This window comes from Lacerta agilis, chromosome 14 (assembly GCF_009819535.1).
Source record: "Lacerta agilis isolate rLacAgi1 chromosome 14, rLacAgi1.pri, whole genome shotgun sequence".
NCBI lineage: Eukaryota > Metazoa > Chordata > Lepidosauria > Squamata > Lacertidae > Lacerta > Lacerta agilis.
In genome coordinates, this window is record NC_046325.1 from 30,310,759 (window position 1) to 30,338,684 (window position 27,926).

Genomic DNA, 27,926 nt, shown 5'->3' on the forward strand with positions numbered 1-27,926 from the left:
GGATTTTTAAAAAATATTGCATGCATTTCTCTGCAAGAAGATATCCAGATGACTTTAAAAAATCAATTAAGTGGAGGTCATCCCACATCCAGGAGGCAGGGCCAGTCTTCTCCTGGCTGTGCCCCAGCCCCCGCCATGCCCCTGCAGGCACCTCCATGCCCCTTACGTGCTGTATGAGGGTCTCCACGATTTTGTAGCGGTCAGGCATGTGTGTCACCATGTCGGTCATGTTGTCCTCCGACGTTCTAACAAGGGTGGGACCAAACACCAGAGCAAGATTCCGGGGCTCCATCTGCAATGCAAGCCATTGTTGTTTTTAGGCTTAAAAAAAAAGAAAAAAAGACTATTCTGGCATTTGACTGCAAGGCAGCAAAGGAAGCTACAAGACTGTTTCCCACAAACATCTCAGCTTTCAGTCTTCATTAGTTGTTATAATTATATAACACCTGCACTGTACACAAGACACTTTGCTGTTGCTTGTGAAATTCTGTAAACAGGTCTTTGGCTCCAAGGAGCTTGCAAGCTAACTGCAATCCGAGAATTGTCTTTTGTGAAGTTTGGGGCTTACTTCTAGGTAAGTGACTAGGATTACAGTGGAAGTTATGAAGACGGTAGAGAGGGACATTTAACTTAGATGGCTTTAAAAGGGGCTTAGACAGAAGGCCCATTTCCAACAAAGGAGGAACGGCAGACGAAGTTGATGGAGTGTGCAGAAATGGCGAGTTTAACTAGCAGAATAAGAGACCAGGAAGAATCTTTAAGGAAGACTGGAAATGGTTTGTAGGATATTGGGGGGGGGATCATTGTAAACAAATCAAACCGTTAGCATTTCAGCCGTATAAAATAAACAGAGATTAAAAAAATGAAAAAGACAGAATATGGAATACTTAGAATATGCAGCAGCAAAGGAATGGGGGGGAAGGAAGTTGATGTTAAATGTATTGTTGGCATTTGGGTGAACGTGGAATCCTTGCAAAATTAAAAATTATAAATAGATAAAATTACAAAAAGATGAATGAATGAAGAAATAAATAAATAAATAAATAAATAAATAAATAAATAAATAAATAAAAGGGGCTTAGACAAATCCACAGAAGACTACCAACATCTTACAGTCACAACGGCTATGTGCTAACTCTAGGATCAGTCACCCTACCTCTAAACATACCTCTCATTTCTGGGAAATGAGAGCAGAATGGGACTACTGCCCTCCTGCCCCCCCCCCCCAAGCAGGCTTCCCACAGTCATCTGGCTGGCTGGTGTGGGGACAGGACACTGGACTTTGGTCTGACCTCTTACATTGCTTACGAGGCACTAAGATCAAACCACTGCTTAGCCTAAGGCTGCTTTCAGATGAAGCATATATACTGAGAAACTTTCCTGATTTGTTTTCACATAATTTGCACAGAGGTTAATGTCTCTGTCATGGGGATGTTGGGGTTTTGTTTTCTGGGAGCAGAGTTGTTGTGGAAGAGTGTTGCTTACCCATGGCTTGTGCTATTCGTTGCACCTACCTGGATCTTCTTCCACATGAAGAAGCTACCATATTATACTGCGTATTTCTTTCGGTTCAGCAAACATTACCTTGTTCTTCTCGGAATGATCAGCAATTGTCTTCAGGTGCCCCACCAGAAACTTCAGGGTCTCGTAATAATGGCCTGGCAAGTCCCGGATCTGAAGAACAGAAAAACAGCAGCCACCAATTAGAGCTTGAGTCATCCGTGAAAGATGGAAGACTCCTCCAATCCCTCTCTCCTAGATTTCTCAAAAAAAATTGGAGAAATGAATTTGGCACTCAAACTGCAGGGATATGGAAGCTTCTGAATTTAGGAAGACACAGAAACCCGTGAAACTCAAAACCAAAGCTGGACCCCAAAAGATACAGCTGTACCTGCTCTATAAGGCATGCTGAGGAATTCACCTATGTGGAGGCTTAAAGTGTGTGAGTGGACAGGTAATCCTGTGCCCAAGACCTTCCAGTTAACTATAACTGCACATTCTGAATTTGCCCGCATGTGACTCAATTGCCCCTGAAATCAGCAACTGCTTGGCTGTGGTGTTGTAGTGCTCACGACTGCAAAAGAACCCAGATTTAGGGAATATAGATACCTCAGCATGAGACACTTAATCTCTAGGTTGTAAGTTTAAGCACCATGTTGGGCAAAAGATTCCTGCACTGCAAGGGGTTGGACTAGATTGACCCTTGTGGTCCCTTCCAGCTCTACAGTTCTCGGATTCTATGTGCAGCAAAAGAGAAAGTTACAAGCATGAGCGGGGCTCATTACAGGATTTGTCAATATGGAGTTAATTACATCTTACACATTTTAGCTACATATAACAGGTCAAGGGTGTTAGAAATATGGCAGGGGTAGCCACTGCGGTACTCTTAGACATTGCTTAACTACAACTCCCATAATCCCTGGCCATTGGACTACACTGGCTGAGGCTGATGGGAGTTGAAGTCCAGATTATTGTTGTGCTACATGTTGGTTCTCCCTGGTATATGACTAGCACTGGGTTTCTTTCCCTATGTACTTATTTCCTACATGTTTTTCCCTCTTCACTGGTTCAAGGTTAATTATTGTACACCGTCAGCATTCAAGTAAAAGGTTCATTCAGCCAGGCCTCCCCCCCCCCACTTTAGTCCTCCATAATTGGCATTAAGAGGCTTTTGGTTTGTACTCAGGACTATATAAGCTCCCTGTGGCCTTGGTTTTAGAGGTTACTTTAGCAGACATCATGAAGAATTGCCTTTAGGGTTAAGAAAGTCTTTTTTTTTTAAACAGACTCTTCAGAGCGATTCCGTTGGTTTGTTTTACGAAATGTAAAATGGGGCAAGAGAATGCTTAAGATTATAAAGGGAGGATTTTTTAAATTGTTTAAACATTTTTTTAATTGTTTAAAACTATGTTTAAATAATGAACTTCCTATGCCAAGGGATGAAGTGTGTTTGGAGAGGAGTGCTACATAATTTGTTCTGCTTTATGTTATAAAACCGGTGTTCTTAAAGAGAGAAATCATTTCTGTATACTGGTTTTTCCAGGATTAAGAATAATTTCGTGCTTCACTGTTGACTTGGATGCCATTCAATGTGTTAAAGGCGTAAGTGTTTTTATAACTGGCTTGGCAGTTAAGTAAATTGTCTGTTTTATAGATGCTCTTGGAGTATCCTCTGACTTGAAACTTGCTGGGTGTTAACATGTTACACTTAAGGCTTCCTCTTCTCTCCATTCCCATGCTGGCAATTTCTCTCTCTCTCTCCCGCATCCAGCTTTTTACCTAGAGACCCAACACATAACTGCTGTAGAGAACATGCTTTAACCCATCTGTTAGCCACACCAATATTAAGTTTTTAATTTCAGCTAAAGACTGGCTCATGCCGCCACCACATTAGCATAACTGGAACACAGGAAGTAGTTTCATATTGAGTCAGACCACTGAGCTGCCTAGCTCAGTATAGTCTACATTAGGGTTGGTGAACCCAGAGTGGCCAGTCTCCTCCCGCCCACCAGCACTGCAGTGGGTGTGCAAACGCTGCCCCTTGAACTTCAGGTATCATTCCTTGAAGACCACGAGGCGGCATGAAATCTCCTGCCATCCCCCATCATAGAGTGAAAGGGGCTTGTGTGCGAGAGATAAAGAAGACCTATGTATGGCTGCATAACTGCATGGTGGAGGGTGGGCAGTGCCACGTGTCTATATATACTGTATATTCTGGCGTATAAGACTACTTTTTAATCCAGGAAAATCTTCTCAAAAGTCAGGGGTCGTCTTATACGCCGGGTGGAGAATCTGCGGTTGAGTATACCTCAAACTCTATATTTTAACTGGAAAAGTTGGGGGTCGTCTTATACGCCCAATTGTCTTATATGCCGGAAAATACGGTATGTGGTTAGTTTGCGTGCAAGTTAGTTTGCAGTATGTGTTCTAAGTGTGCATGTGCCCTATGTGTGATAAGTGTGTGTGTATGCATAAGTGTTCATTGGTCACCTCTGCCACTGGCAGAGGTCTGACCGACTTTCAATGCAGCCCTCGAGTCATCCCAGATCTACATCAACTGGCCAGTGCTCTCCAAGGACTCAGTTAGAGTTCCTTCCCAAAGTCTACCTGGAGATGCCAGGGACCTGCGGCATGGAAAACAGATGCTCTACCACTGAGCTACAACCTGTCCTCTCAAAAGCTTTGTTACAACAAGGTGGAGAGGAGATGTGTTTGATTCCCCCCCCCCCCACTGCACTGCAAAGAAAAAAGCATCTACTCACAGAGGACAACTTCCCCTCCCCAAATTGCATACCAGTTTGCGCAAGGTCTTCATCCTTTCGCTGGCATCTTCAATCCGGTTGGCTTCGATAAAGTCATTGTACTTATCTTGTAAGAAAGAAGAAGTTCATCTGTGATTGTTAGGCACTGTCTGGTCAGAGGAAACGGGAGCCCCACGCAAGGGGATAAGGTGGCAGTTTACCTGGGCAGACCAATGGCACTGAGCGCAAGACCTCTGACCCTGATATCAATTCCCAGGTAGGCCTCTATGGGAGCAAGCACTCTTTAAAGTAACCTGCTCTGAAGCTGCTTAGGGTTTTAAAGAGTTCTGAATTGAGTCTGAAAGCAAACAGGAAGCCCAAAGGAGTCTCAAGTCTCCCAAAGGAGATCAAAGCCTGCAGTTAAATGCTCTGATCTGCAAATGCCCGGCAAAAGTCTGGCTGCTACATTGCTGAACAACTGAAACTTCTGGACAGTCTTCAAAAGCAACCCCACATATAGTGCATTACAATAATCTAGTCTGGCTGGAAGGGAAAACAAAGAACATACAGCTGCCCCCTTTGCTTAGAGGAAAAATTAATTTAAAGGCTTGCAATGGGTTGATCTGAGCAATGGGTTGATCTAATTTAAAGGCTTGCAATGGGTTGCTGAACAACTGAAACTTCTGGACAGTCTTCAAAAGCAACCCGGCATATAGTGCATTACAATAATCTAGTCTGGCTGGAAGGGAAAACAAAGAACATACAGCTGCCCCCTTTGCTTAGAGGAAAAATTAATTTAAAGGCTTGCAATGGGTTGATCTGAGCAGGTGGACTACAACTCCCATAATCCTTAGCTAGCAGGAACAGTGGTCAGGCATGATGGGAAACAGCTGGAGACCCAAGTTTGGGAAACCCTGTTCTACAACAACCGGTCCATCTCGCTCAGCATCATCTACAGCAGGGGTCAGCAAACTTTTTCAGCGGGGGGCCGGTCCACTGTCCCTCAGACCTTGTGGGAGGCCGGACTATATTTTGGAAAAAAAAATAGGAACGAATTCCTATGCCCCACAAATAACCCAGAGATGCATTTTAAATAAAAGCACACATTCTACTCATGTAAAAACACCAGGCAGGCCCCACAAATAACCCAGAGATGCATTTTAAATAAAAGGACACATTCTACTCATGTAAAAACACGCTGATTCCCAGACCATCTGTGGGCCGCATGTAGAAGGCGATCGGGCCGCATCCGGCCCCCAGGCCTTAGTTTGGGGACCCCTGATCTGCAGTGACCGGCAGCAGATCTCCTGGAATTTGCACAGGAGCCTCTCCCAGCCCTACCTGGAGATGCTGAGGAGATGCCTTCTGCACACAAGACAGGTGTCCTGCCACTGAACTAGCAGTGGGAAGATGGAGAGCTCCATCCCTCCTCCAACAGCTCTCTGCCCCATCTCTTCCTCTGTTGGCTCCTGCTCACTCGGCCTGCCTGGAAACCCTTGTCACTTAAACCTGGCAGGTGAGCACTCAAATGTGATCCTGCTCCTGCATGATAGGGTTTTTGCAGGACGGCTGACTTGATGGCTATTTTCCTTCCACTGTTACGGACCACGCTGCTCATTTAAAGGCAAGTGTTTTGCTCATGGTGGGAAAGAAATAGGGGCAAGGTTAAGGCACTGAAGACAAGGAAGAGGACTGTCGGGAAAATACCTCCCTTCCAGAAACCTGAAATTAATTCAAAAGGCCTTCCTGGGAGCTTTGCTATTATATAGTCACTTGCCCAGCCAGAAGCCCCAGTCCTTTCTCCGGGTACTTAAGCTCCCCTTTCCTCTCTTTCCTCACCTGCAATCCATGTCTGCCCCTGCACTGCCAAGACCAATTTCATTTGCTGAAAGAGGGGAGTGCCTAGGCTTAGACCCAGAAGGCAGACACATAGTCAGACCTTCCTACCCACATCCAATGCACCAAAAACGTGGCCCACCCCACAATCCCAAGCACCCGAGCATTTTGCCTTCCCACTTGCCCATCCATTCGAGAGAGAAAATGTAGACTTACGCTATCTTAAATGCTAAGGGTGTCATGCCAGGGTCACTCACCATCTGTAAACAGTGGTTCCGGGAGTTTCCGGAAGAACGATTTCAAGAGACTGCTGATGACGTTCAAGTCTTGCCACCTCTGGCCAAACAGGGAGAGAGAAAGAAGTAATTTTAAAGTTTGGGATGTTTCAAAACCACACTTCTAATCTCACCAAGATTTTTACTCTAGGCAAGAGACCAGATCCGAGAAGAACAGGAGAAACATCTACACTATCGTAAATTGTGTAGGCCATGCTGGCAAGAAATGGCCAAGGGACCACCTTTTAGTTCCATCAGTCATTTATTGTCTCCAGAAAACAGGTGATTTAGCAGGAAAAGGATGCTGTACTCATTATATTACAACACGAGTTGGCAGAGGGGGTGGGTGGGGAGAGGCAAGCTTGCCAAAGTACAGTTAGTGGTTTCATGGCTGAGACATGATTTGACTCGGAGAGTTCCTGATTTTTTAGCTTAGTTTTTTTGCTGCCACTTCTTTGCTTCTATGAGTCAGATGCCCAAACGAGGCTTGTGAACTGGCCCAGCATTTGGTGTGCAACAGGTACAGTCTTCTGCAAATATGTGTGTGCACTGTCTATAGTACAGCTAAGTGGCAGCTAGGTGGCAGCAGTATACTATATGCTGAGTTTTCAACAGTAGCGAAGATGGGAAACAGGAGGCTGGCAGGAGCCAGGGAGGGGCAGAGTGGTTCTGCTCTCACCTCTTCCTGCAGATTGATTTCTGCAGACCCTTTGTTGAGCTGCTCCTGGAGGCTGGAGACCACAGCGTTGTTCCCAGGGACCCGGTAGATGCCCATGTATTCCAAGCCTTTGTCTTCCACCACCTTGCAGCAGGCTTCCACAATCAAGGGGACTTTCTGCAGAAAGTGAAGTGCGGAGGTGAGGCTGGCAGCAGTCTCAGAAATCTTCACAAGTCAAAGGCACGAGTGTTGTGTGGCGGCAGCAATTAAAGCTGCAGAAGCAAATGGGCTGGTGCCAGACAACATGCCACACCCGGTCTAAAGGGCCTTAAATAGCTGGCCAGTCCTAAAACATGCACATGACCAATACATATCCCCTGCAAGGATGTCATATAAATTTCTGGAACATCAAATTTTGCCTGCAGCCAAATCCATATAGTCTGAACTTCAATTTATTTCTAGAGACTGTCGGAATATGAACATCAATAACCTGGGCACTGCGTTTTAACTGGGCATGAGATGCGAGAGTAAATCCCTACACTTCCGAAAACACAGGATCACCATGTATCACAATTAAGCCGAGGTGCTCCTCTAAGCTGCATGTTGCACATTCCCTAAACAGGAATGTGTTGGATAGCTTTACTTATTTAGTACATTTATATCCCACATTTAGGGGCAGGTGAAGCTCATCAACCTGGGAAGGTAGCTCATCTAGGAGAAGAAAAACCTCTGCTGCCTTGTGAGATATCTTCAGGAGAAGAAAAGGATAAGGAGTAAACCCTATACAAATCTGGAGTGGAGTCCCTAAGGTGCTTGGGTGGTGCCTTGTACGTCTCCTTCCAGCAACTCCTGAAGCCAAGCAGGTGGCAAATGTATTGCTGTGCTTTCCTTTGGAAGAGAACTGTGAGGCTGAGAGGGGAGTCTTGTTGTCTGGGCAGCCCAGGACCTCCATACACATTGCCCAGGCTTGCATCCCAGGGAGGTCACTTTGGTGCTGCTAACGCAGAGGTTTGACTTCACCCCCAGAGGTGCACTCCATTGTCTCTCAAGACAGACAGATGCCAACAACATATCTCACTTCTTCTCAAGGTTAACTTCAGAACAACCTGTGAGGTAGGTTAGACTGAGAGACAGTAACTGGCCCAAGGTGTCACCCAGTGAGCCTCATGGCTGAGTGGGGAACAGCACCCCAGTCTTGCAGGCTTTAGTCTGACACTCTACCAACTGCACCGCACTGGCATTTAGCACCCAGCCCCTCCAACTGGAACTCTGTAGATCAGGGGTTGTCAACCTGGTCCCTACCACCCACTAGTGGGTGTTTCAGGATTCTAGGTGGGCGATAGGGGGTTCTACAGCACAAGCTGAATCCTCCTTCCATCGAGCACTGGTGGGCGGTAAGGAAATTTTACCATCAAGAAAGATGCATTAGTGGGTGATAGGTATAAAAAGGTTAACTACCCCTGCTGTAGACCATGTCTGGGAAATCATTCTCTTTCCACCAGGCTAATAGGTCTCAACTTCCTCCTCACTTCCAACTCCCCACAACACACCTTTTTCCATTGGATGTGGTGACTCCACTTGCATGCTTGCAGGTACTCGCTATCTAAAGCAAACACACACTTGTCTGTGACTAGGCTGCAAGCAGGAAGAGCACAAAGGCAGGTGACGGTCCTTGGAATGACAGGTTATTATTGGGGAAGGTAGCCTACCAGAGATTTTAACTGGGTTTTGGCCCTTAGGAAAGCTCAAGGTGCTGCCTCTCTAATATTTACTTAGTTAACAAAATGCATATTCCGGTTGATTGTAGCAGCACATCTTTGTGTCTGGACAGGCTTTCCTAAACAAAAATGTTTTAAGGGTGCAGCGACAAGTCCAGCGCCTTCCTGCTTTCAACAGGCAGGGAAAGTGTAGGTGCTGCAGCATGAAAAGATGGGTTTCTTACAATTTAATGCACTAGGTTTGCACATGCAGGGAAATGCAAGGGTCTACCTTGTTGTCAGGGGCAGGTTGGCAGTCTTCTAGTCTCACGCCAAAGGCCCTTGGAGCAGGCTTCTTGTTTTTCTTCATTATGTTGATACCCCAAGGAGCTTTCTGGGGGGTACTGTCATCTGGGCAGGGGGAAAGAAGAACAAAAGTTCACTGCCTGAGAAACAGAACAGGCCAAAATCAGAGGAAAAATTATCACACAGTGGCCTGCCTAAAGCAATGATGGGGTACCACAGGTCTGCAGGTATAATCAGGCCCATCAGTTCTCCTCCCCATTTGGCCCAACATACCATTTTATCCACCTGCCATACACCTGAGCATCAGGTGTGCTGCAGGTAAAGATGACAAAAGTGGGGGTTTGCAAGCACCACTGATCAGCTGGTAACTGGTGCCTGCAAAGCCGCACCTTTGTCAGCATGGTTTGATTTCGAATAACACCAGCATGTGAAAATGGGTTGTTGTGATGTCATCGACAGGTGGGTGACCCTTCCTTCCTTCCTTCCCTCTCACATTAAAAAATGGTAATTGTGCACGTGAAAAGCTAGCCTGACAATGACAAGCCTGGCTAATGGAGACACACACAAATAACTTCCAGGTAGGGAACTGAGGCAGAAGACAACTAGAAAATTTAAATAATTTTGTACAGAGCCATTTACACTCGTACCTTGGAAGTCAAACAGAATCCGTTCCCATTTGACTTCCAAAACGTTCGGAAACCAAAGCACAGCTTCCGATTGGCTGCAGGAAGCTCCTGCAGCCAATCGAAAGCTGTGGAACCCGCATCGGATGTTTGGATACCAAAGAACATTTGCAAACCAGAACACTCACTTCCGAGTTTGTGGTGTTTGGGGGCCAAAACATTCGACTCGCAAGGCATTTGACTTCTGAGGTACGACTGTATATTGATGACACTTAAATACAGTGGTACCTTAGTTTACAGCCGTAATCTGTTACGGAGGTCCGTTTGTAAACCAAAACAGGTTGTAACCCAAGGCGCGCTTTCGCCAATGGGGTCTCCAAAAAAAACCTGTTCATAATCCAAACAAATGGGTTGTAATCCAAAAAAAGTTTGCAAACCGAGACACGCACTTCTGGGTTTAACGTGTTTGTAATCCAAAATGTATGCAAACCAGACTGTTTGTAAACCAAGGTACCACTGTACATACATACATAACCCAACTAAGCCAGCAGGTCATTGGCTAAGATAGGATTTGAACCCAAGACTCCCAGAGATCCTATATTATATCCAATAAGTCACTCTGGCTTCTGACCAGCAACCCCCGTCATCCTATACTGTTCCTTAAAAACAAATATAAGCAGCTTTGAGGACATGTTAATGTAGAATGATAGAGGGATAAATTAAACAGTTGCTGCTGCAGCTGGAATGAGGCAGTAGGACCTCAGAGAGCAGAACATCTAGGAAAATCTGAGCCCCAGAAGCTGTTGATTAAAAAAAATAGTTAGGCACTATTCAGAGATTTGTGTGCTCCCTCTGGATATTAAGGTGCAAAGCATACGGAGTGTCTTCTCACCCTGTTGCTCACAAAGACGCAGACAGATGCGCTCAAGGCTCTCATACCTCTTAGCGTGATGGTATCCTGCCGTGGGGAACGGGGTGGCCCTGCTCCTAGTTGCTTCTGCAATTCTGACTTCACCCCCGGCACACGAGGACCTTTTGGGGAGGAGTCTGGTTTGGTCCCAGAGGAGCTGTAAGGGAAAAGGAACATGCAATGTACCAACTCAAGGCCTCAACTTCACACATACAAAACATGGGTCTTTGCCATCAATTCAACCATAGGATTTTCGAAACTTTCTTTATGATGGCAAACCTATACAGTGGCACCTTGGTTGTCAAACAGCTTGGCTCCCGAAAAAATCGGCTCCTGAACACTGCAAACCAGGAAGTGTTCTGCTTTGTGGATGTTTTTTTGGAAGCTGAACATCCAACGCGGCTTCTGCGGCTTCCAATTGAGTACAGGAAGCTCCTGCAGCCAATCAGAAGCCACGCCTTGGTTTTCAATCGGTTCCAGGAGTCAAACGGACTTCCCGAATGGATTAAGTTTGACAACCAAGGTACTACTGTACACATAATTCACCTTTCATATTATATCTCACCCTAATGCTAGACTACTCCACTATCACTCTGCATGGAGCTGCCCTAGACTGGAAGCTGTAGCTGTACTATAATTTTATGGAAGCAAATATTAACAGCTGCAGGAATGATTCATGATGCTGGTTTTCATCCTGTCTACGGACATCCATTTCTGGGAAGAATAAGGCACTAAACTGCAGGGTGACTAAAGAGACTGATCCAAGTCAATCAGAGAGACAAAAGGCTACTGATAAGAGGCGCCACTATTGAACCAGCAGGGTGTGGAAATTGTAAATGGAAGCTAAGAGTGTGTCACACTTGACATTCACACTGGACCCCAATGCCCACAGCTAGGCGGGCAGGCTTGAAGGAGTGGAGCAGGCATGGGCGTAGCCTGATTTATGTTGGGGGGTGGGCTTTATGTTAGGGGGGCAGAACCTCAGTTACTTAAGTATTTGTATTGATTTTTGTTTATTTAGGGGGGCAGCTGCCCCCCTGCCCCCCCCTTGGCTATGCTCATGAGAGCAGGGTGTTGGAAGTGCAACAGTAGGGATCATTCGGTTTGCAGCTTAAGGGTTAACTCTGTTATCAGCAAGTCAACTAACCAAGAGGAGAGGAGGGGAGGTATTGCACACCAACCAGTGAAAGTGGCACAATTTTGAGTGAGGTAACACGTGCTTCAATTTGCTATATAATTGTGAGAGAGTTTCCTGGCAATTGTTAAGTTTAACCTAACCCTGCACTTAACAAGGAACAACGGAAGAAATAGGATGCGTGAACCAGCAGGCTGGGATACCTGCCCCAAAAGTACTATCTGAGGCAGGCATGGCCAAACTTGGCACTCCAGCTGCTTTGGGACTACAGTTCCCATCATCCCTGACCACTGGTCCTGTTAGCTAAGGATGATGGGAGTTGCAGTCCCAAACAGCTGGAGGGCCAAGTTTGGCCATGCCTGACTGAGGTAACCTGTGTCTGATTGCAGATTGCAGATAGGGTCTAATAGGATGTTCCTTTGTACACCCCTGCCCCACAAAACCCACAACCCCTCCATCTAGAAAACTAGTATGTCTTAAGCCCAGCTTCTCGTTCACAAGCTTGCTTTCTGTGTGTGTGGGGGGGTGTTGTATAGAGACTTGATCACATGAGTCCCCAACAGCAATCTAAAGTGGTGCAGCCCAGATAGTTTAGAAAGAACTAGACATAAACTGACAAAATGGGGTGGGGTGGGGAGCAAAGAAGAAAGAATGGTAAGAAATTTACCTCACTTTTCTGTAATCATTTAGCTTCTTATTGATAAGTGCTTGGCTTGCAAACCCAGGGTCCTGGAGATGATTGGGAGAGAAAAGATACAGAAAGAAGGTTAATTGTCAGCTCAAAGCCATACAGGTTTCAACAGTATCTCATTACTCCGCTGAATAAAGTTCCCCCTTTCAGTTCCATCAAAATTCTGGGACAGGCTAAAAAGTTGTCAAATCAGAGTTTGAACCGATTAATTGCCTGCACAGCTCATACATTCAAACAGGAATCATATATAATTAGGGCAGAACCTTTTCTTTCCCTACGTATATGGATAGTTTATCCTTCCTATCACCTCCAGCCAAAGGGGGCAGAAGACAGCCAGGCCCAATTTTTGGACAAAGCAACTTCTGTGCCTCCCAAAGTCAAGAAGCCCAAGTATGGAGATGAACAATTGCACGGTCATAAAATTGAGAGCACACGCTGGAGGGTTGAGAGCACAAGTAGGAGTATTACGATTTGCCTCCTAAATTCAGAATTATGCACAGGCCAAGATCCAAGCGTGGGCTGAGGCTTTTCGCCTTCCAGCAGCTCTTGTGGCTGAACCACCAAACTGACTTTTCAGCTCTCCCAAGCCTTAAGCTTTTACTAGCATGGAATTCTCAGGGACTGCTGAAACTTTTTTTGGGGGGGGGGAGAAACCTCGCTGTGCATACATGCTCACACTAGTGCATGTTCGTGCTGTGGGATCGCTATACAGAGAAACTTCATGTAGAATAACTGCATGCACAGACAGAGGCTTCTATTCAGTGCACTTTTGATTTACAAAGAGGCAAGCTGCTTTTTAAATAGAATGGTGGCTTGCCTCTTCAGCAGTAGAAGCTGCTGAGACAGCAGCATTTTCAAAGAAATCTCTGGTAATGGACACAGGTCCCCGCCCCCTTCTATGTGTATATTGCTCCTCTGGAAGACAGCCTATATCCAACTGGATGGGAGCCACAAAATGTGTGCATATCCCAGCATGCCATGGGAGATCCATGGATGCTCACAGCAATGTGTGTGCTAAGACCAGGCACGCTTGAGAATTTGCAGGTGGCCTCTTCCTTGGGGAAAAGGGCAAACACCTGAGAGAAAGCAAAGAGGAGACTGCCGAAAAGCCAATGGCCCAGGAGCCAGCCAGGGGCAGTTCTCACCTCGCCCTCGGCTTTGCTACTCTCCCTGATGACTTTAATCCAGGCCAGCATGTCATCCCGATCCTCGGCCTGAAAGAGACATTCACAGAAGTCAGCGGTCGTCAGCCGGAAGACGTGCTTCCTCTTGGTGTCACTGTAGGAGATGTCTACCAGGCACGCTCGGACGCTGATTGGCGGCTGCTCCTCCTCACCTGGGGGCGGGGCAATGGCCACAGCCTCCCGCCGGTCCTTGCATAAGTAGAGCGAGTGTGCACGTAGGACAGCAAAGACCCGCTTCCACTGCCGAATGCCTCCGCCAACTTTCTGTAGAGGGAGAAAGAGCGAGAGTAGGAATTGGACGCACGTTGAGGGAGGAGGAATACACAGAGGGGAGGTGAAGAAGAGGGAGGGAGAGAGAGAGAGAGATTTCCTGCAAAGATGTATTGGGGCACCAAATTATGATAGGCAACACTTCAGCTTCAGTAGTGCCTGGGATCAAGCCCTTTTGCTGTCTCAGGCTTACTATGGGTATGTTCACATTACTGCTTGCTCTGCATCCAGCATACTTCTACTGCTAGTTTTCGATTTCATATCCACACGATGTCAGCCCCAATCCATATCGATCCTGTAGTTTCTTGGCAAACACTGCTATTTGATGCATTATTATTTTTTGCTCAAACCAGTTTCAATCAGACTAGAAACCAGGAAAATGTGAACGTATCCTAGTAGCCATCGCACATGCACAAATGAGCATGCATGCGCACATGAAAGCTTAATGGGCAAGAGTTTGTAGGGAGTGGGGGTGGGCGGAGCAACCCAAATGGTCATGTGTGTCTGGTGAAGATATTTCCCCGCCCCACTTTTCTGATGTGAGCCCCACTGTGCAAACACAGTTTGAAACGCAGCAGGGGTGGGGATGATCTTGCTGTGTTTTAAGGCGCTCATGTGGACATACCCTACATCATCTTGGGCAAGATGCGGTCTCTTGCCCTAAGTTACCTATTTGCTAAATATAGGAAGGTTCCTTATACCAAGTCAGGCCACTGGTATATGCAGTGCAGTACCGCCTACACCAGCCTTCCCCAACCTGATGTTCTTCATATGATGTTGGACTACAACTCCCATCAAACCCCTCCCCCAAAAAAGAAGAGCATTCAAGAACTCAAGAACATGTTGCAGTACTTAAAAGATTTATATTTGCACCTTTATTGGAAATTACTTACAAGAAGAAAACCAAACTTTCAAACTGGGGGGACAGGGTCCAAACTTAGTACACATGTGCAGGTTTGCTTATTTATATGATTGTCCAACAATTATGGATTTTTTTATCAGTCACCTGGCTTCCACAGTTAAGTAGAATAGTACAGAAATCTCAACGTAGCTCCCTTTCTGAGGGTTACAAAGGATGGACAGCACCACTCATTATTAGCAGAGAAAGCTGTTTTTAAATTTTATTTTTCATCTGTTTGGGAATAGGAATCTAAAAAACATTGAGCATTCCACACACTACAGTACAGGTAATGCACTAGAACCAAAGTGCTGGGTTGTTTCTGTATTGCTATTTTTAAAGTTCAACTCCTATTAGACTCATTATTTTAAAACTGGGGTGGGGGTTATGTTCAGGGGGCTCATATGCAAAGGCAAAGAAGTCAGGAAGACTGCAGGAACTGCCCCTGGGAACATTGCACAAGGCCTCTGGAAGCTGTGGGAGGTTCTCACGAGATTTTGTGGGGCCACCCGAAATAGCAGTAGTAGTAGTAGTAATACCCCGCCCATCCTACTGGGTTGTCCCAGCCACTTTGGGCAGCAGCTTCCAACAGATATAAAAACCTACACAGAGCCCAGCAAGCAAGGTGGAGGGCTTGCTTCAAATCTTTCTGTGACAGGAAAACCTGGTGCAGAAAGAGCTTTTCAAGCCCTCCATCTTGCTTGCCATGCTATGGGAAGGTTACACAAGATATTGGATGGCCCCTTTCGACTCTTCCCCCCTCCCCGCCTCCATTTATTTTCATTTTCCTACCACCTGCGCAAAGCTGCAATTGCGTAAGTAAATTGTGCATAAGCCATGGGTCTGCTGTAATGCTTAACTATGTTTTTGTGCAAGGGTGGGGAATCTGTGGCCCCTCCAGATGTTGCTGCTGGACTACAACACCCAGCATCTGTGACCATTGGTCATGCTGGCTGGGACTAAAGAGTTGGGAGTCCCAGCTACTGGAGGGCCATCCATTCCCAACTGCCCCCCTTTAATATTATACACACAGCAGACTATTCAGTTTACTATCAGCCCCCCCCCCCCCAATTCCTGACTGGTCATGGCCAGTGCTTACCAGTGTATATATCAGAATTATTTCCTACCACCCCACTCCAACCAAAGACATACACCAACACTACTCCATCCTTGCTAGAAGGTACAACATACCTTGCCTTTCTTTGTGAGGATTTGTTTGTAATGGAGCCAGCCCTCTTTCCTCACGTCACTGAAAGTGACATCCAACAGGTCCGAGGTTGAATGCCGCTTCGATCGGGTGTCTTCGGAGGTACCCAGGCTATCCAAAGACTGCAAGGGGACGGGAAACAAAAGAGAGGTTGGTGGGCACCCATGGGTGGGAAGGCGACCACTGCTCAACCACTGGGGAAGCAGAGAGAAAGGGGAGGCCCCTCCAGACACGCTTTCCATTGTGCATACATGATTTGTGCTCATGGTGGTATTGGGATGGTGATACGTGATCTTGCTTTCAATACTGTTTGCCCTTGGGGCAGACAGACTACTTTGTTTCCCAATCAGTGCACGTCCTGCAACTTCCTGCTGAAATCCTATAACTTTCCATACAAATGTTCCAGGCTGTGCTGCTTTTGTTGCACTATATAACATTGTGGAAGCATCACAAAACTACTAATAAAGAAGAATGGTGTGTGGACGGTCCAGTAGAAACCCACCACTAATGGCACATTGCAGAATACACCCACCAACAAAACAAAACCCTAGTCTTAGAGGAGTCCAGAATGCTGCTTGAATATAGGTAAACAGTTGCTCAAATTAGGCCGAGGAACAGATTGAATGCCTGCGTACAGGCAAAACGCCATTTGAGCAGACAAAAATGAGCAAGTGCTGCTCAGGCAGAGGTTCAGAATATTTTTCTGGAGCACCAGGGGAGGAGAGCACATTGCTTAAGCATGGGGAGGGAAGGAGAAGTGAACCTGTTCTAGCAACAGATGTAGAAAATGTTGCTTTTTTTTACTTCTTAAAAAGAAAAACCAGAGAAGGAAACTAGAAAGGAATAGTCGGTGGGTGTGCTTTAAAGTTTTATTTTCTGTTTAATTGTGATGTGGGATTGAGACAAGCAGAATCTAGTGATCCACTTCCCCTCCCTGCTTTTAAGAAAAGGAGGATCACAGAGCCACAATACTCACCCCATCAGTGAAGAAGCTTCTTAGCATGCGGAGGCTTGGCACCCGGCTTGGCAGCCTCCTAAGGAGAAACCATCAATACGGTTGACATGAGCCACGCAAATTAAAAAGGGAACAAGCCCTGCTTACACTCAGGCACGTCACTGCACATAACACACACACACACACACACACACACACACACCCCAAACTCCAGAGTACAACTAACTCTAATCCATCTCCTGCATTTCAGAACAAAAGAGGAAGAAACCACACTCCATGCTGCATAGGTTGCACACATCATGCCACCGGGGCAGGCAGCAGCAGGGTGGGGGGACTAAAGAAGAATTCTATGGTACAAAGCTTAACCTATTTTGAAGATTAAGACTCAGCAACACATTTTATCAAATGCATCTAATGGGTTCTGGTGTACAGAAGCTTACACCACAACACAATTGTGGCCAACACTATCACCCAGAGGTTGGGAGCCCTGCAAACATAACCACTAAGTCATAGATAACAACTCCCGGGAGAAGGGTTCCAATACCAGTGATTCCACATAGACAAGAGGCACATAACTGCGCAAAATACAAACATATAGGGAGAGGGGCCAAGGCTCAGTGGCAGAGCACACGCTTGACATCCAGAATGTCTCAGGGTCAATCCCTGGCATCTCCAGCTGAAGGATCTCATGCTGCAGACCTGGAAAATCTTGGAAGAACTGTTGCCCCTTTGGAGCAGAATGGGGGTAAGCCAAGGTGGCTTCCTGCAGATGCTGCTGGACTCGGACTCCCACCTTCCCTGACCAGAGGGCCAACCATGGTGGCTGATGCTGGTGGCAGCTGAAGCCCAACAACATCTGGAGGGCACCACATTGGCTAACTGTGGAGTAGACAAGACTGAGCTGGGTGGACCAAAAAGGTCTGAACCAGCATAAGGTCTTTAGAGACCTCTAGATTGGTTTTGCTGCCAAAACATTTGAAAGGCTGAAGGCACTGCCTGGCTCCACCCACATAATGCAGCTGCTCCTCTGGAATGTGTTGCCAATACCGAACAAATCAAAACAGTTCAGAAAGAATGCACAATAGTCAACAACCCCCCTCCCAAAATCAGCTAATTACAAGGAACTGGGGGGAGGGGGGGCAAAGAACCAAACCCACCTCAGAAGCTTCCCCTCATCCCGAAATGTGTTCAGACCATCATCACATGACTTGGAGCGTTCTGTGGTTATGGCTAAGAGGTAGGAAGACCGGCGACTGGCTTTGATGTTGCCTGTGACAAAGGGGGGGGGGAGGAGGAAGGTAAGCAAAGGTCAGCAAAAGTAAATGGCGGAGGTCGAAGGGGCTGGAAAGGGGCCATTTAGCCCAACCACCCCACCGGGACCACTGCAATTGACACCCTGTTGTATCACCACCCTGTTCATTCTTTTATTATTACCCACAGCGACCAGCCTGCAGAGAGGACCAGGGTGTGGAACCTGCAAGGAGCAAGTGCATTGGCAGAAGGCAGCAGGGGTGCTGTTGTTGTTGTTGTTAAGGCTAGGCAGATTGTGCTGCCGTGTATGGGAATGGCAAAATGCACTCAGGTGCATGGGAAAACTGCCCAGGAATGACAATTAGCTCCTGACTCCAAGCATGGCAATGAGTCAAGTGATTCTGAGCATGAGCAAAGCCCACTGAGTCATCTCTAGGGATGTTCAGCAGGTTGCATCTCCAAGCCACCCAACACCCAGTGTCCAACTGTGACAGTCCCCAATGCCTGGCGGAGGGAAACACCCTGACACCAAGGGTATGTGAGTACAGAGGAATCTCAGGTTACAGCAGGGATCCGTTCCGGAGGCCCTGCCGCAACCCGAAAGTAATGCACATCAAAGTGCCGCGTCTGCACACGCGCAGCGCAATTTAGCGCTTTTGCGCACGCGCGAGCAGCGAACCTGGAAGTAACCCGTTCTGGTACTTCCGGGTTTGCCGCGGATGTTCGCCAAAGCGGACGCAAGTGGAGGTGGACGCAGAACAAGGTTTGACTGTATATGGGGAGGGGGCAACTGAAATCAGTGTCTTGGCCAAAAGCAAACTTTTGATCAAGGGTAGTTTGGCAACTGATCTCTCTTCATTTGACCATGTGTGGGTAGATTTGTAGGAAGGAGCAACATCTCCCTATAAAAACTAGGTCAAACACAGACTCACCCTAACGTGACTGAAGATAAACAAGATGATGCACATTTTAAAGAGCTAGAGAGGATATTAACAATTAGGGAGGTGCTTGTCACTGTTGGTAAGTTGGGAGCCTGCATATGGCTGGGATCCCCTCCAACGCACCCCCCCTGCCGTGAGGTTTCTGGTCACAATGCCTGGCCCAACAACGGTTGGGAGCAGTGGGCAGCTTTTGTTCCCACCATATTATCTCCAGGTTCAATGTTTCATTATTCCCACATAGGCAGCCATTCACCTATATGGAATGGTATATGGTGCAGGGGTACACTTGCAGACAACGCTGGGGTCAGGGCTAAACCTGCCCCTCTACTCCAGCTATCCAGGGTAAGGAGACATGTTTTGCCTCCTCTCCATTGCATCTCACAATATAAAGTCTGCATAGTTTGCCCGACAGGGTTTAAATGAATCCACACTGAGCCAGTCCCAATTTGCACAGCTCCACCACCTCCATATGCATATTCCACACCCTTTGACCCATTTCTGTGTGACGCTAGACTGGGCTGTAACCCTGAGATCTGGATTTAAATATATGCAGACATCTCATACTGATATATAGAGAGGTAGCCTTCACAGCAGTAAAGTTAAACAGATGGCGTGCGCAAGAAAAATTTAAACTATGTTCTACCTTGGCTCCCACTTACAATTTATCACCTGTATTTCATCTTCTCAAAAGCCCACCCATATTTGAACAGGGTCTGGAGCAAAGGCACGAGAGGCACAAAGCAAAGTTCCACCTGGGATTTTGGCACTCATTTATCCTATCTTCCCCCATGAAGGTGGACAGACTGGAAGGGGCAAGAAGCTGAGCTACACAGATTATGTGCTTATTGGGATTCTGAAGTGTTTGTATCAATACAGTCAATACAGTCATGCCAACAAATGTATCTTCTTAGTTGCAAACACAGACTGTAGACCACTGTGCCCCAGAAGCAGTTTCTCCCCCAGATATCTGGTAGCTGTGAGGCAAAGTTTTCATCTCCCCTGAATAAGAATTAGGAGACTTGTGTCGTGCTTAGGGGAATTCGCCTTCTGTGCCTCTGCACGAGTCCCTGTCCTGAATGTACTTCCTGACTACAAGCAGGAAAGGCCAGAGCAGTGGATCACACAGACATGATAGACAGCCTCTTCCCAGGATGAGTAATTTAGGCTCGTGGGAGCCCTTCATTATTTAATTTCACCACCACTGACAGGTCCAGCATCACACTAGCAATTCCCTCAGAGCACACAGTTTGACAGCTACTGCCTTAGAAGTCTAAGGCTTAAAGACTTGGCTTCCAAACTCTCTTTTCCCAGTCATCTCATGATTCAGCTTCAGTGGAATTTGTTATAAAACATACCATTGCTTCTCTCTCCACCACACCACCCCCATCTTTCTTGCACCATAGCTGTTGGGCAGAACAATTCTCAAGCAAATTCTCCTAACTCAAAATTTTATTTCAGTTCCTCACCCCTCAGAAAAACCCACCTGATCTATATTTTTTTCCCCAAATTTGAAAAAAGAGGAAAAAAGACAGCAGCCATAAATGAGAAGGTTGGGGTTTGTGGTTTAAGAATCTTGGTGGACGTGTTTGGGAACAGAATTCTTTCCTCCGGTATTAAAACTGAGCAAACTGGTACTTATCGTCCATGCCTTAAAATTCATGAACCAGAATTCAGAATGAACTTTCAAAACAACAACAACATCATTACTAATTTTGAATGCAAAGTTCCAAAAGGTTTGAAACTGAGAAATCCTCCTTATAGAATTTCTGCTAAATGTCAAAGTTACGTTTGGTCTTTAAAACAACCCAAACAATTGAATCTGACAATAGGTGGGGGCTCCCTTCTCTAGGCTAGAGTTTCAGGCAGGCTTGCTAACATTTTGAGAAGGGCATATCTCAGTGGCAGAGCACATGCACAACATCAGGAAGTTTCCCATGTTCAATCCCTGGCATCTCCAGGCAGGGCTGGGAAAAAGCTCATCCGAAATCCTAGGAGTCAACGTAGGCAAGTACTGTGTGAGACTGACTGATGGTCTGATTCTGTAAAAGGGAAATCTGCATGTTCCTTTTGCCTGCAATTTCTAGCCCAAATAGGAAGATGTTCGGAGCCAGAAGGCAGCAGGGTTGGAAAGGTACTTACTGCAATCCTGGGAATAATGGCGGTTGATGGCGAAGGTGAAAGTGGGCGAGGAAGGGCTGGCAGAGAGCACAGGGGCGGAATTCATGGCGCTTGAGACGACAGAGGAGGCGGGGATGTGCTTTGCCTTCAGGTCGATGCTGGGGCTCGTCGGCTCATCTGGAATAGCAGAGAACACCATAAGATGGCAGAACAGGAAGAGGAGGGGCAAACTCTAACCCCCCTTACCTTAACAAATTAAAATTGGATCAGGCCAAAAGCAGCATTCTGTTCTCACAGGGGCCAACCAGATTATTATGGGAAGCAGAAACCCAAGCACAACAGCACTCTCCCCACTGGGGATTCCCAGTAGCTGGCATTCAGAGACAAGCTGCCTCCAACGGCACAGGCAGAACTGAACCATCGTGGCTAGAAGCCAATGACAACCTTATCCTCCATGACAGCACTCAGACTAAGGACTGCAGCTCTCTGAATGGGGAGATGAATGAGTCTCTTGCCCCAGCCTGTAAGGCTCTTGCCCAGGTCCCTTCAGACACTTGGGGGTCGTCTCTAAATGAGAGGTTTTGTATTAAATAGACCCTGGGAGATGGAGGTGGGAAAGAGTCCAGTGGCTGGCAAGCAAGGGGAGAGCTGAGTAGCAGTAGCAGCAGAAGGCCACCTTAAGAGAGGCTAGAGTGGTTTACAGAGAGTAGGGGTGGGGAGCATTTTCCAGTCTGAGTCAGGCTGAGTTCCTTGTGGGCAACCACATGCCAACAGTGGGAGAGGCCAGAGGCAAAAGTGGGCAGAGCGACAAATGCAAATTTTACCTTTGTGCAGTAGGCTAATTTCTACACACCCCACCCTCACAATCCTCCATCCTGGCAAGCAAGAAGCATTGTCAGAGTTCAAGGATATATTCCAGCCCGGCAAAAGTATCCTAGGAAGGCTGGTGAGGGGTATAGTCTGGGAAGACGGGTGCAGCTCAGGAAGGGATGCAATCTAGGGAGATCCCCAAGAACTTAACATCCCACCAGGAGAGGAGGGTGCAATTCTTTGCCAAGTACCCATGCAACTGACCCCTACACACTTATAACATTTGAACGTGATCACAGCTGTCAGAAGAGGTTCATGCCCAACCCCAGCTCCCACCTAGCTCAGGTAAGGACTCCACAGGGTGGGCAGGAAGCAGGTGGTGAAAACAACAGCTAAGGGGGCCAACCCTGTAGCTCTGCTCACATCATGGCCTGCTGTCACCCTACATTGGATTTTTGCTGAAAGTGGATGGTTCTGGCTACTTCCAAGAGACTGGCCACATCTACATGCCAAACTATGGCCTAGAGCAAACATGGGAAGGCGTTGGCTCCCCAGGCAGAGATGACAGTCACTCAGCTCTGGCTTGGTCCTCCGAACTAATGATTTATTCTTGGCTACAGATCATAGTTAAGGAGAAATTTAGCTTGCAATTCCAGGTTCAGACGGCAAGCTAAGGTAGACCCTTGGCTTAGCTGCCATGCTGCACTGAGCTAAAAGGACCAGAGAGGAGCAAAGTTGGCATGAGCTTCTTTCTGGAAGCCAGAACATTCACACAGTCCTGATAAGCCACAGTTTGGCTCACTGTGGCATGCAATCCAGACTACTATGTGCCATGTGGTATGACACAAATGTATAATGTTACGTGGCACTGGAAAGTGAGCAGTGCTAGCATGAAAAGAAGAGCTGGATGAAGCCTCACTCATGCAGCACCAAGTAACTGCAAGGAGCTGCACTGTAAGTAAATCTGCACTGTTCCAGGGCAGGAAATGTGGCTTTGGCTGTTGCTCTTGCTTCCCTGCTACTGCCTGCTTCCTGGGTCTTTACACTGACAGAAGCCAGAGGCCTCTTCAGCCAAAAACAACCCTGTTCGGTCTCCCCTTCATGCCGACTGCAGCTAGGAGCCTAACAGATGAAGATCTCCATTCTGCTCCTTTGTTTACATTTCAGGCTCTTGTCAGTATTATATGCATAAACCACAGGGGAAGTGCTGAGTTGGGAGTAAATTTAGGGTGTGTGTGTTATGCTTATCTTCCCAGACACCAGCTTTCCACCCCCACAGCAGCATCAGCAAAAGGTACATGATACGGATATGATTTATGTCCTACCAACAATGCCCAAGCGCCTTTTACTACTGTGAAGGCAGCCCTACATACCGAGGGAAGGAGAGCTTACACAGGTAAAAAGCAAGAGCCTCTATGAGCAGACACTGCTCTTTAAGAAGGGGATATTGTTGGGACCAGTTGCCTGCTCCACAGTGGGAAGCCCAGGCTATTTCTGAACACCAGCTCAGAAGGGCCCCCTACTGCCACAACACCATTCGCAGCCTGGCATCCCTTCAGGGTGCGGCCTCTTGACGGTGAACAGAGCCAGCTGGGAGGGACCCAAGCTGGGGGAACGAAATGTTAATACAAGGGAAGGAAGCAGACTCTCCTTCACCCCGTTCCTTGCCCCTTCCAACGACTGTTGCGTTATTGTGAGCCTTTTTCTGTATTAAGTTCCTGTTTTGCACACTGCCAATAGCCACTTCACAGCATAGTATAGCTAGGACTGGGAGTTTTGCAATTAAAAGCCTGGGACCTGCAGGAAAATATCCATTACTGGGAATTACTCGCACAACCCAACCCAACTGTCTGCGGCTGTGTGGTGCCCAAGAATACAAACGACACCTAAACACACACACCCTAACCCCGAAGTATTAAAGAGAATCTGTGGTCTCCAAGACTCCAATGCATGTGGCTCCCTAACAGATTCACATATTTTCGCAGGCCTCCAGCTTGTAAATATAAATTGGCTGTGAAAAGGAATCTTAATGGTGGGGAGGCAAAAACGACAGTAATTGGTTGCCAGGTAGAAGAAAACAGCACCAAGGAAGACGGGGGTGGTGGGTGGGGAAGAGAACAGCGTCTTCTGGCCCAAGGACAGCTCACAGCTGTACTAACACAGGTTTTGCTCCTGCTTTGTCAACAGCACAAATAGCAGACAGTCTGATGCTAAGATGGTGTGAGCCCTATTAATCTACCTTGCTCAGAGACTGTGCTGTTACACTGCAGCATAGACAAACCCTTCCTTTTTTCCTTCCGGCCTACCTGCTCCTCAGCACCTAACCAACAGGTTGAGTTCTGGGAAGTGGGGTCCCCAGGTTTGTGTGTGGGTGTGGGTGTGGGATTGATTCACACTTCAGAATCACGGAAAGGAATTCAGAGATTCAGATTCTGCTTTCTGCTGCCTAGTGTGAACTGCTCACCACCTCTTTGCCACTAATGGAAATTTCGTTCAGAATGAGGAAACAGAATGGATAATCTGCTGAGAGAGGGCAAACACCAGTCCAAGAATATGATGAATACTCCTTAGATGACTTCATTTGACTTATCCGAAACTTCAAACTTGCCCTGCCATTTTTGCACTAGGGAAAACTCTGCGGTAACTCTACTCTGGTCCACAGCCTCTTCCCCAAGTACAGCAACCTGCATTCTCTACTTACCAATAAATGGAATGGACGCTAGGGAATCCTCTGGCGTAGCCAATGGGGCCACTCCCCGCTTGTTCTCTTTACCGGCTGCCAGCGCCGGCGGAGGGGGATCGCAAATGTCTGTTTCCTTCATGTCATCCGGGAAGACAAAGTTCATCTGTCTCGCAGGAGGAGGCATTTTGCGTCCAGTTGGGGGCTTTTGCCGGAGAACCACCTCGTCCCTCCTTTCCTCGGCCTCAGGCTGCAACCGTTCCATGGGCTGAGGTGGAGAAGCCCGCTCCAGAGGCCTCGTGCCATTCTCTTGCTTGGCTGGTCTTTGGTCCATGGGGATTTCTGGGCTACTGCCCAAGGGAGGGTCCGGGCAAGGAGCAGAGGCACTTGGGAGCACGGCAGTGGGCAAAGGCCTTTCAACGTAAGGTGGTGTTGAGTGGTTTCCTTGCCTTTGGGAAATATTAATGGTCGGAAGGTCACCAAAAGTAGCATCCCGGAACGACAGGGCATGGAGCAAGCCAGTCCTGCGCTGGAACGAAGGGCTGTAGCTCCGGTAACCAATATACCCAGAGTCATTGATGCTCTGGAGGTTGGGTTGGGAAGGGTGTTTCTGCACATGTGCAGGAGGCGGATCCCTGGAAGAGGCAGAAGGGATATAGGAACCTGGGTGGCTAGGCTGGGCTCGATTAACTTGCCCGTGCCGGTAAAACCTGTCCGGTGACCACATACATCTCTCATATCTAGGAGAAATCAAAGCACCTTGTTCAAGAGCTTCCGAGGATTGCCCGTATTTCACCAGGTAGTTATCCGACCGAGCTCGGTAACTCCAGCTGTCGTGTGCAGGGGACTGGATTAAAGTGTCTTGGGAAGCACTGTGAGGCCAGCCCCGGGAAGCCGGGGCATCCCCCAGGCGGTCTTGCGAGATGCTCCGGTAGCGAGGTGGCATGGCGCAGCCGCGCTCCTCCGAAGAGCTTCGCCGCGGCACTTGGCTCGAGATCCAGTTGGACAAGGCCTGTTGGCATTCTAGGCGGCTGACAGATTTGGGGCCAGTTCCAGCACAGTCCCGGGAGGGCCGGCCCTCGCGGGGAGCGTCCTTCAACCCGCCATGAGCACGGTGGTCAGGGAGTTGTTTGGGGGGTCCGTAGCAGGCGTGGTTGGGCATAGAGGGAGCAGGGGGGGCACAGTACCTCTCGGGCAAGGGGGAGGCTATAGAACCCGGGCAACTGCTGTTGGAGTAGCGGGAAAAGGAGCCGGAAGCTGGGAGAGGCCTTGTGACAGGCACCCTCTGGGTCATTCCATACTGGACCTCCTCTGTGCGGTGGGCAGGGCTGGAATGGTTGCTACTGAAGTTCTGTGCGGGCTCAGCCCAAGCAGTGGGGGGAATACGCTGGACCACAGTGCTGCTCAAAGGAGAAGATGGGCCTGAAGAACCCGAATGGTAGGGTTGTCTGTTGTCCACCTGCTGTCCCTGGTACGTCTCAGCTGCTGGGACATCGCGAGGAGAGGCCTTCGACTGGAACGGGTATGTTTTGCGAGGGTAACAGATGGGTGGTGGCTCAGGGATGCTCTGGGCCCCTCCAGAGTACGGTTCATTGCCCTTTAAGTAGGCATCTTGAGAATATGCCTGGAAAGGAAGGGGAAATAGGGGGGGAAATGGTAAGGGCTGGACAGGTAGCTGAGCTATCAAGAGGAAACTGTTTTATGGCAAATGTTTATTGAACACATAAATTGTTCAGACTGTGGAAGGGATCCACCCAACACTCATGGGAAATGTGCATTTTAGGGTAATAAACAAAACACTAGCACATAGCATGACAAAAGTGTATGATTTTATTGGGACAAGTTGTTTGTTGTTTACTGTTGTAACGAATGTTTTCTCAAAATGTGTCTTCTGTACCTTGAAAAACAAATAAAAACATGGTCTGTTTGTTTGTTTTAAAAAGGCAAAAAAGGATGCAACATGCAAGGAGTTGGTCCTTAAATGTGCCCCACAAAACAGAGAAATTAATATATGTGGCTGAGTACACTTGCGTTATTATATTGTAGGGGTTAGCAACTGATGGTGTCTTCCCCCTGCCCCCCCCCCCAAGTGTGCTGCCTTGTTCTCCAGCTGCAAACCTAGGAACCTGGAGGGATGTTGGGGCTATAAAAACAGAAACTGCAGGCAGAGTCCGAAGTTTGGCTAATCGCCTCCCAGGCCCTTTTCAAAGTGGCCCTCTAGCAAAACCAGATGCTGACCCTAGTCACACACATTCCAGAGCCCTGTAGCAAATGATCAAGCATATTTTTAGAAAGGAAAAAAACGTGATATTCACCCCTTTGTAACACTCTGCGCTCTCTCTCTCTCTCTCTCTCACACACACACACACACACATATGCCCCTTTCAACAGTCCATAGCCCCTCTTTTTTGAGTTTCTTCCCCTCCTTCATAAGCATCATTGCTTCGGTTCCCTTGAACTCTTCCACCGCTTCCTAAACTACCAGTACTCTATATCTGCAGCCTCCATGCCAAGCTAGAACCTCTCCAGTTGCTTTGAGAGATTCCCCACCAGCAGCAGCCAAAAGTAAGAGAAAAAAGAGAAAAGACTACTTTGATTATAGCAGCGAAACAGGAGCTGTGACCCTCCAGACATTGCTGGACTAAACCTCCCCTTACCCCTGGCTGTTGTCTAAGCTGGCTAGGGGCTGATGAGAGTTGTCCCCCAACAACATCTGGAGGGCCACAGCTTCCCCGCCCCTAACTTACAGCCATCTTTGCAAATCCACAAGATTCTGTGCAATCACAGCCATTTCAGCCAATGGTAGTAGCAAGGGGGCTTTTAGCCCATATAAATATTTATACATAGGATGTATTTGTGCAGGTGTGTATCCCAGCCAAGCCTTTCTTTGCCCCTCCCCACATAACAAACCTGGCTCTTTAAAATCTAGGCATTACCTCAGCAAACGCATGTCCTCAAAGCTTTGTTTGCTGAGGAAACACAAAGATAGGGGTAGGCACCTGGCTTGGGGAGACACAAGCTGACCTCTGACCCAGGTCTACGGCCCTCCCCCACAACCTGCCCACTTGTTCCACTGGTTGGGCCAGTGAGCTGGCAGTGGTCAGCAAGCTAAAAACCATTGAAGGTTGCTTCCATGCTAGTTCTCTGGGCAAGCAATTGGTCAATGGAAACATGGAGCGGGGAATACCAGACAGGAGGGTGGCCACCCAAAAGCTGGATGTGAACCTGCTAGAAGTGTCC

The 27,926-nt window shown here is 47.6% G+C and overlaps 1 protein-coding gene across 3 annotated transcripts in view; it reads right to left on the bottom strand.

Annotated features, from left to right (window-relative positions):
* ARHGAP23 (Rho GTPase activating protein 23) overlaps positions 1–27,926 on the bottom strand; it is a 168,192-nt gene that overhangs the window by 17,033 nt on the left and 123,233 nt on the right. For all 3 annotated transcript variants that reach the window (XM_033170556.1, XM_033170558.1, XM_033170557.1), the window contains 14 exons: positions 24,708–26,310; positions 21,218–21,373; positions 18,044–18,155; positions 16,908–16,965; positions 15,916–16,053; positions 13,518–13,820; positions 12,349–12,410; positions 10,576–10,703; positions 9,000–9,118; positions 7,032–7,187; positions 6,335–6,413; positions 4,295–4,368; positions 1,585–1,674; positions 167–292 (listed from right to left, as the gene is read on the bottom strand). In XM_033170556.1, the coding sequence (XP_033026447.1) occupies positions 167–292; positions 1,585–1,674; positions 4,295–4,368; positions 6,335–6,413; positions 7,032–7,187; positions 9,000–9,118; positions 10,576–10,703; positions 12,349–12,410; positions 13,518–13,820; positions 15,916–16,053; positions 16,908–16,965; positions 18,044–18,155; positions 21,218–21,373; positions 24,708–26,310 (3,204 nt within the window). The remainder of the gene's footprint in view (positions 1–166; positions 293–1,584; positions 1,675–4,294; positions 4,369–6,334; positions 6,414–7,031; positions 7,188–8,999; positions 9,119–10,575; positions 10,704–12,348; positions 12,411–13,517; positions 13,821–15,915; positions 16,054–16,907; positions 16,966–18,043; positions 18,156–21,217; positions 21,374–24,707; positions 26,311–27,926) is intronic.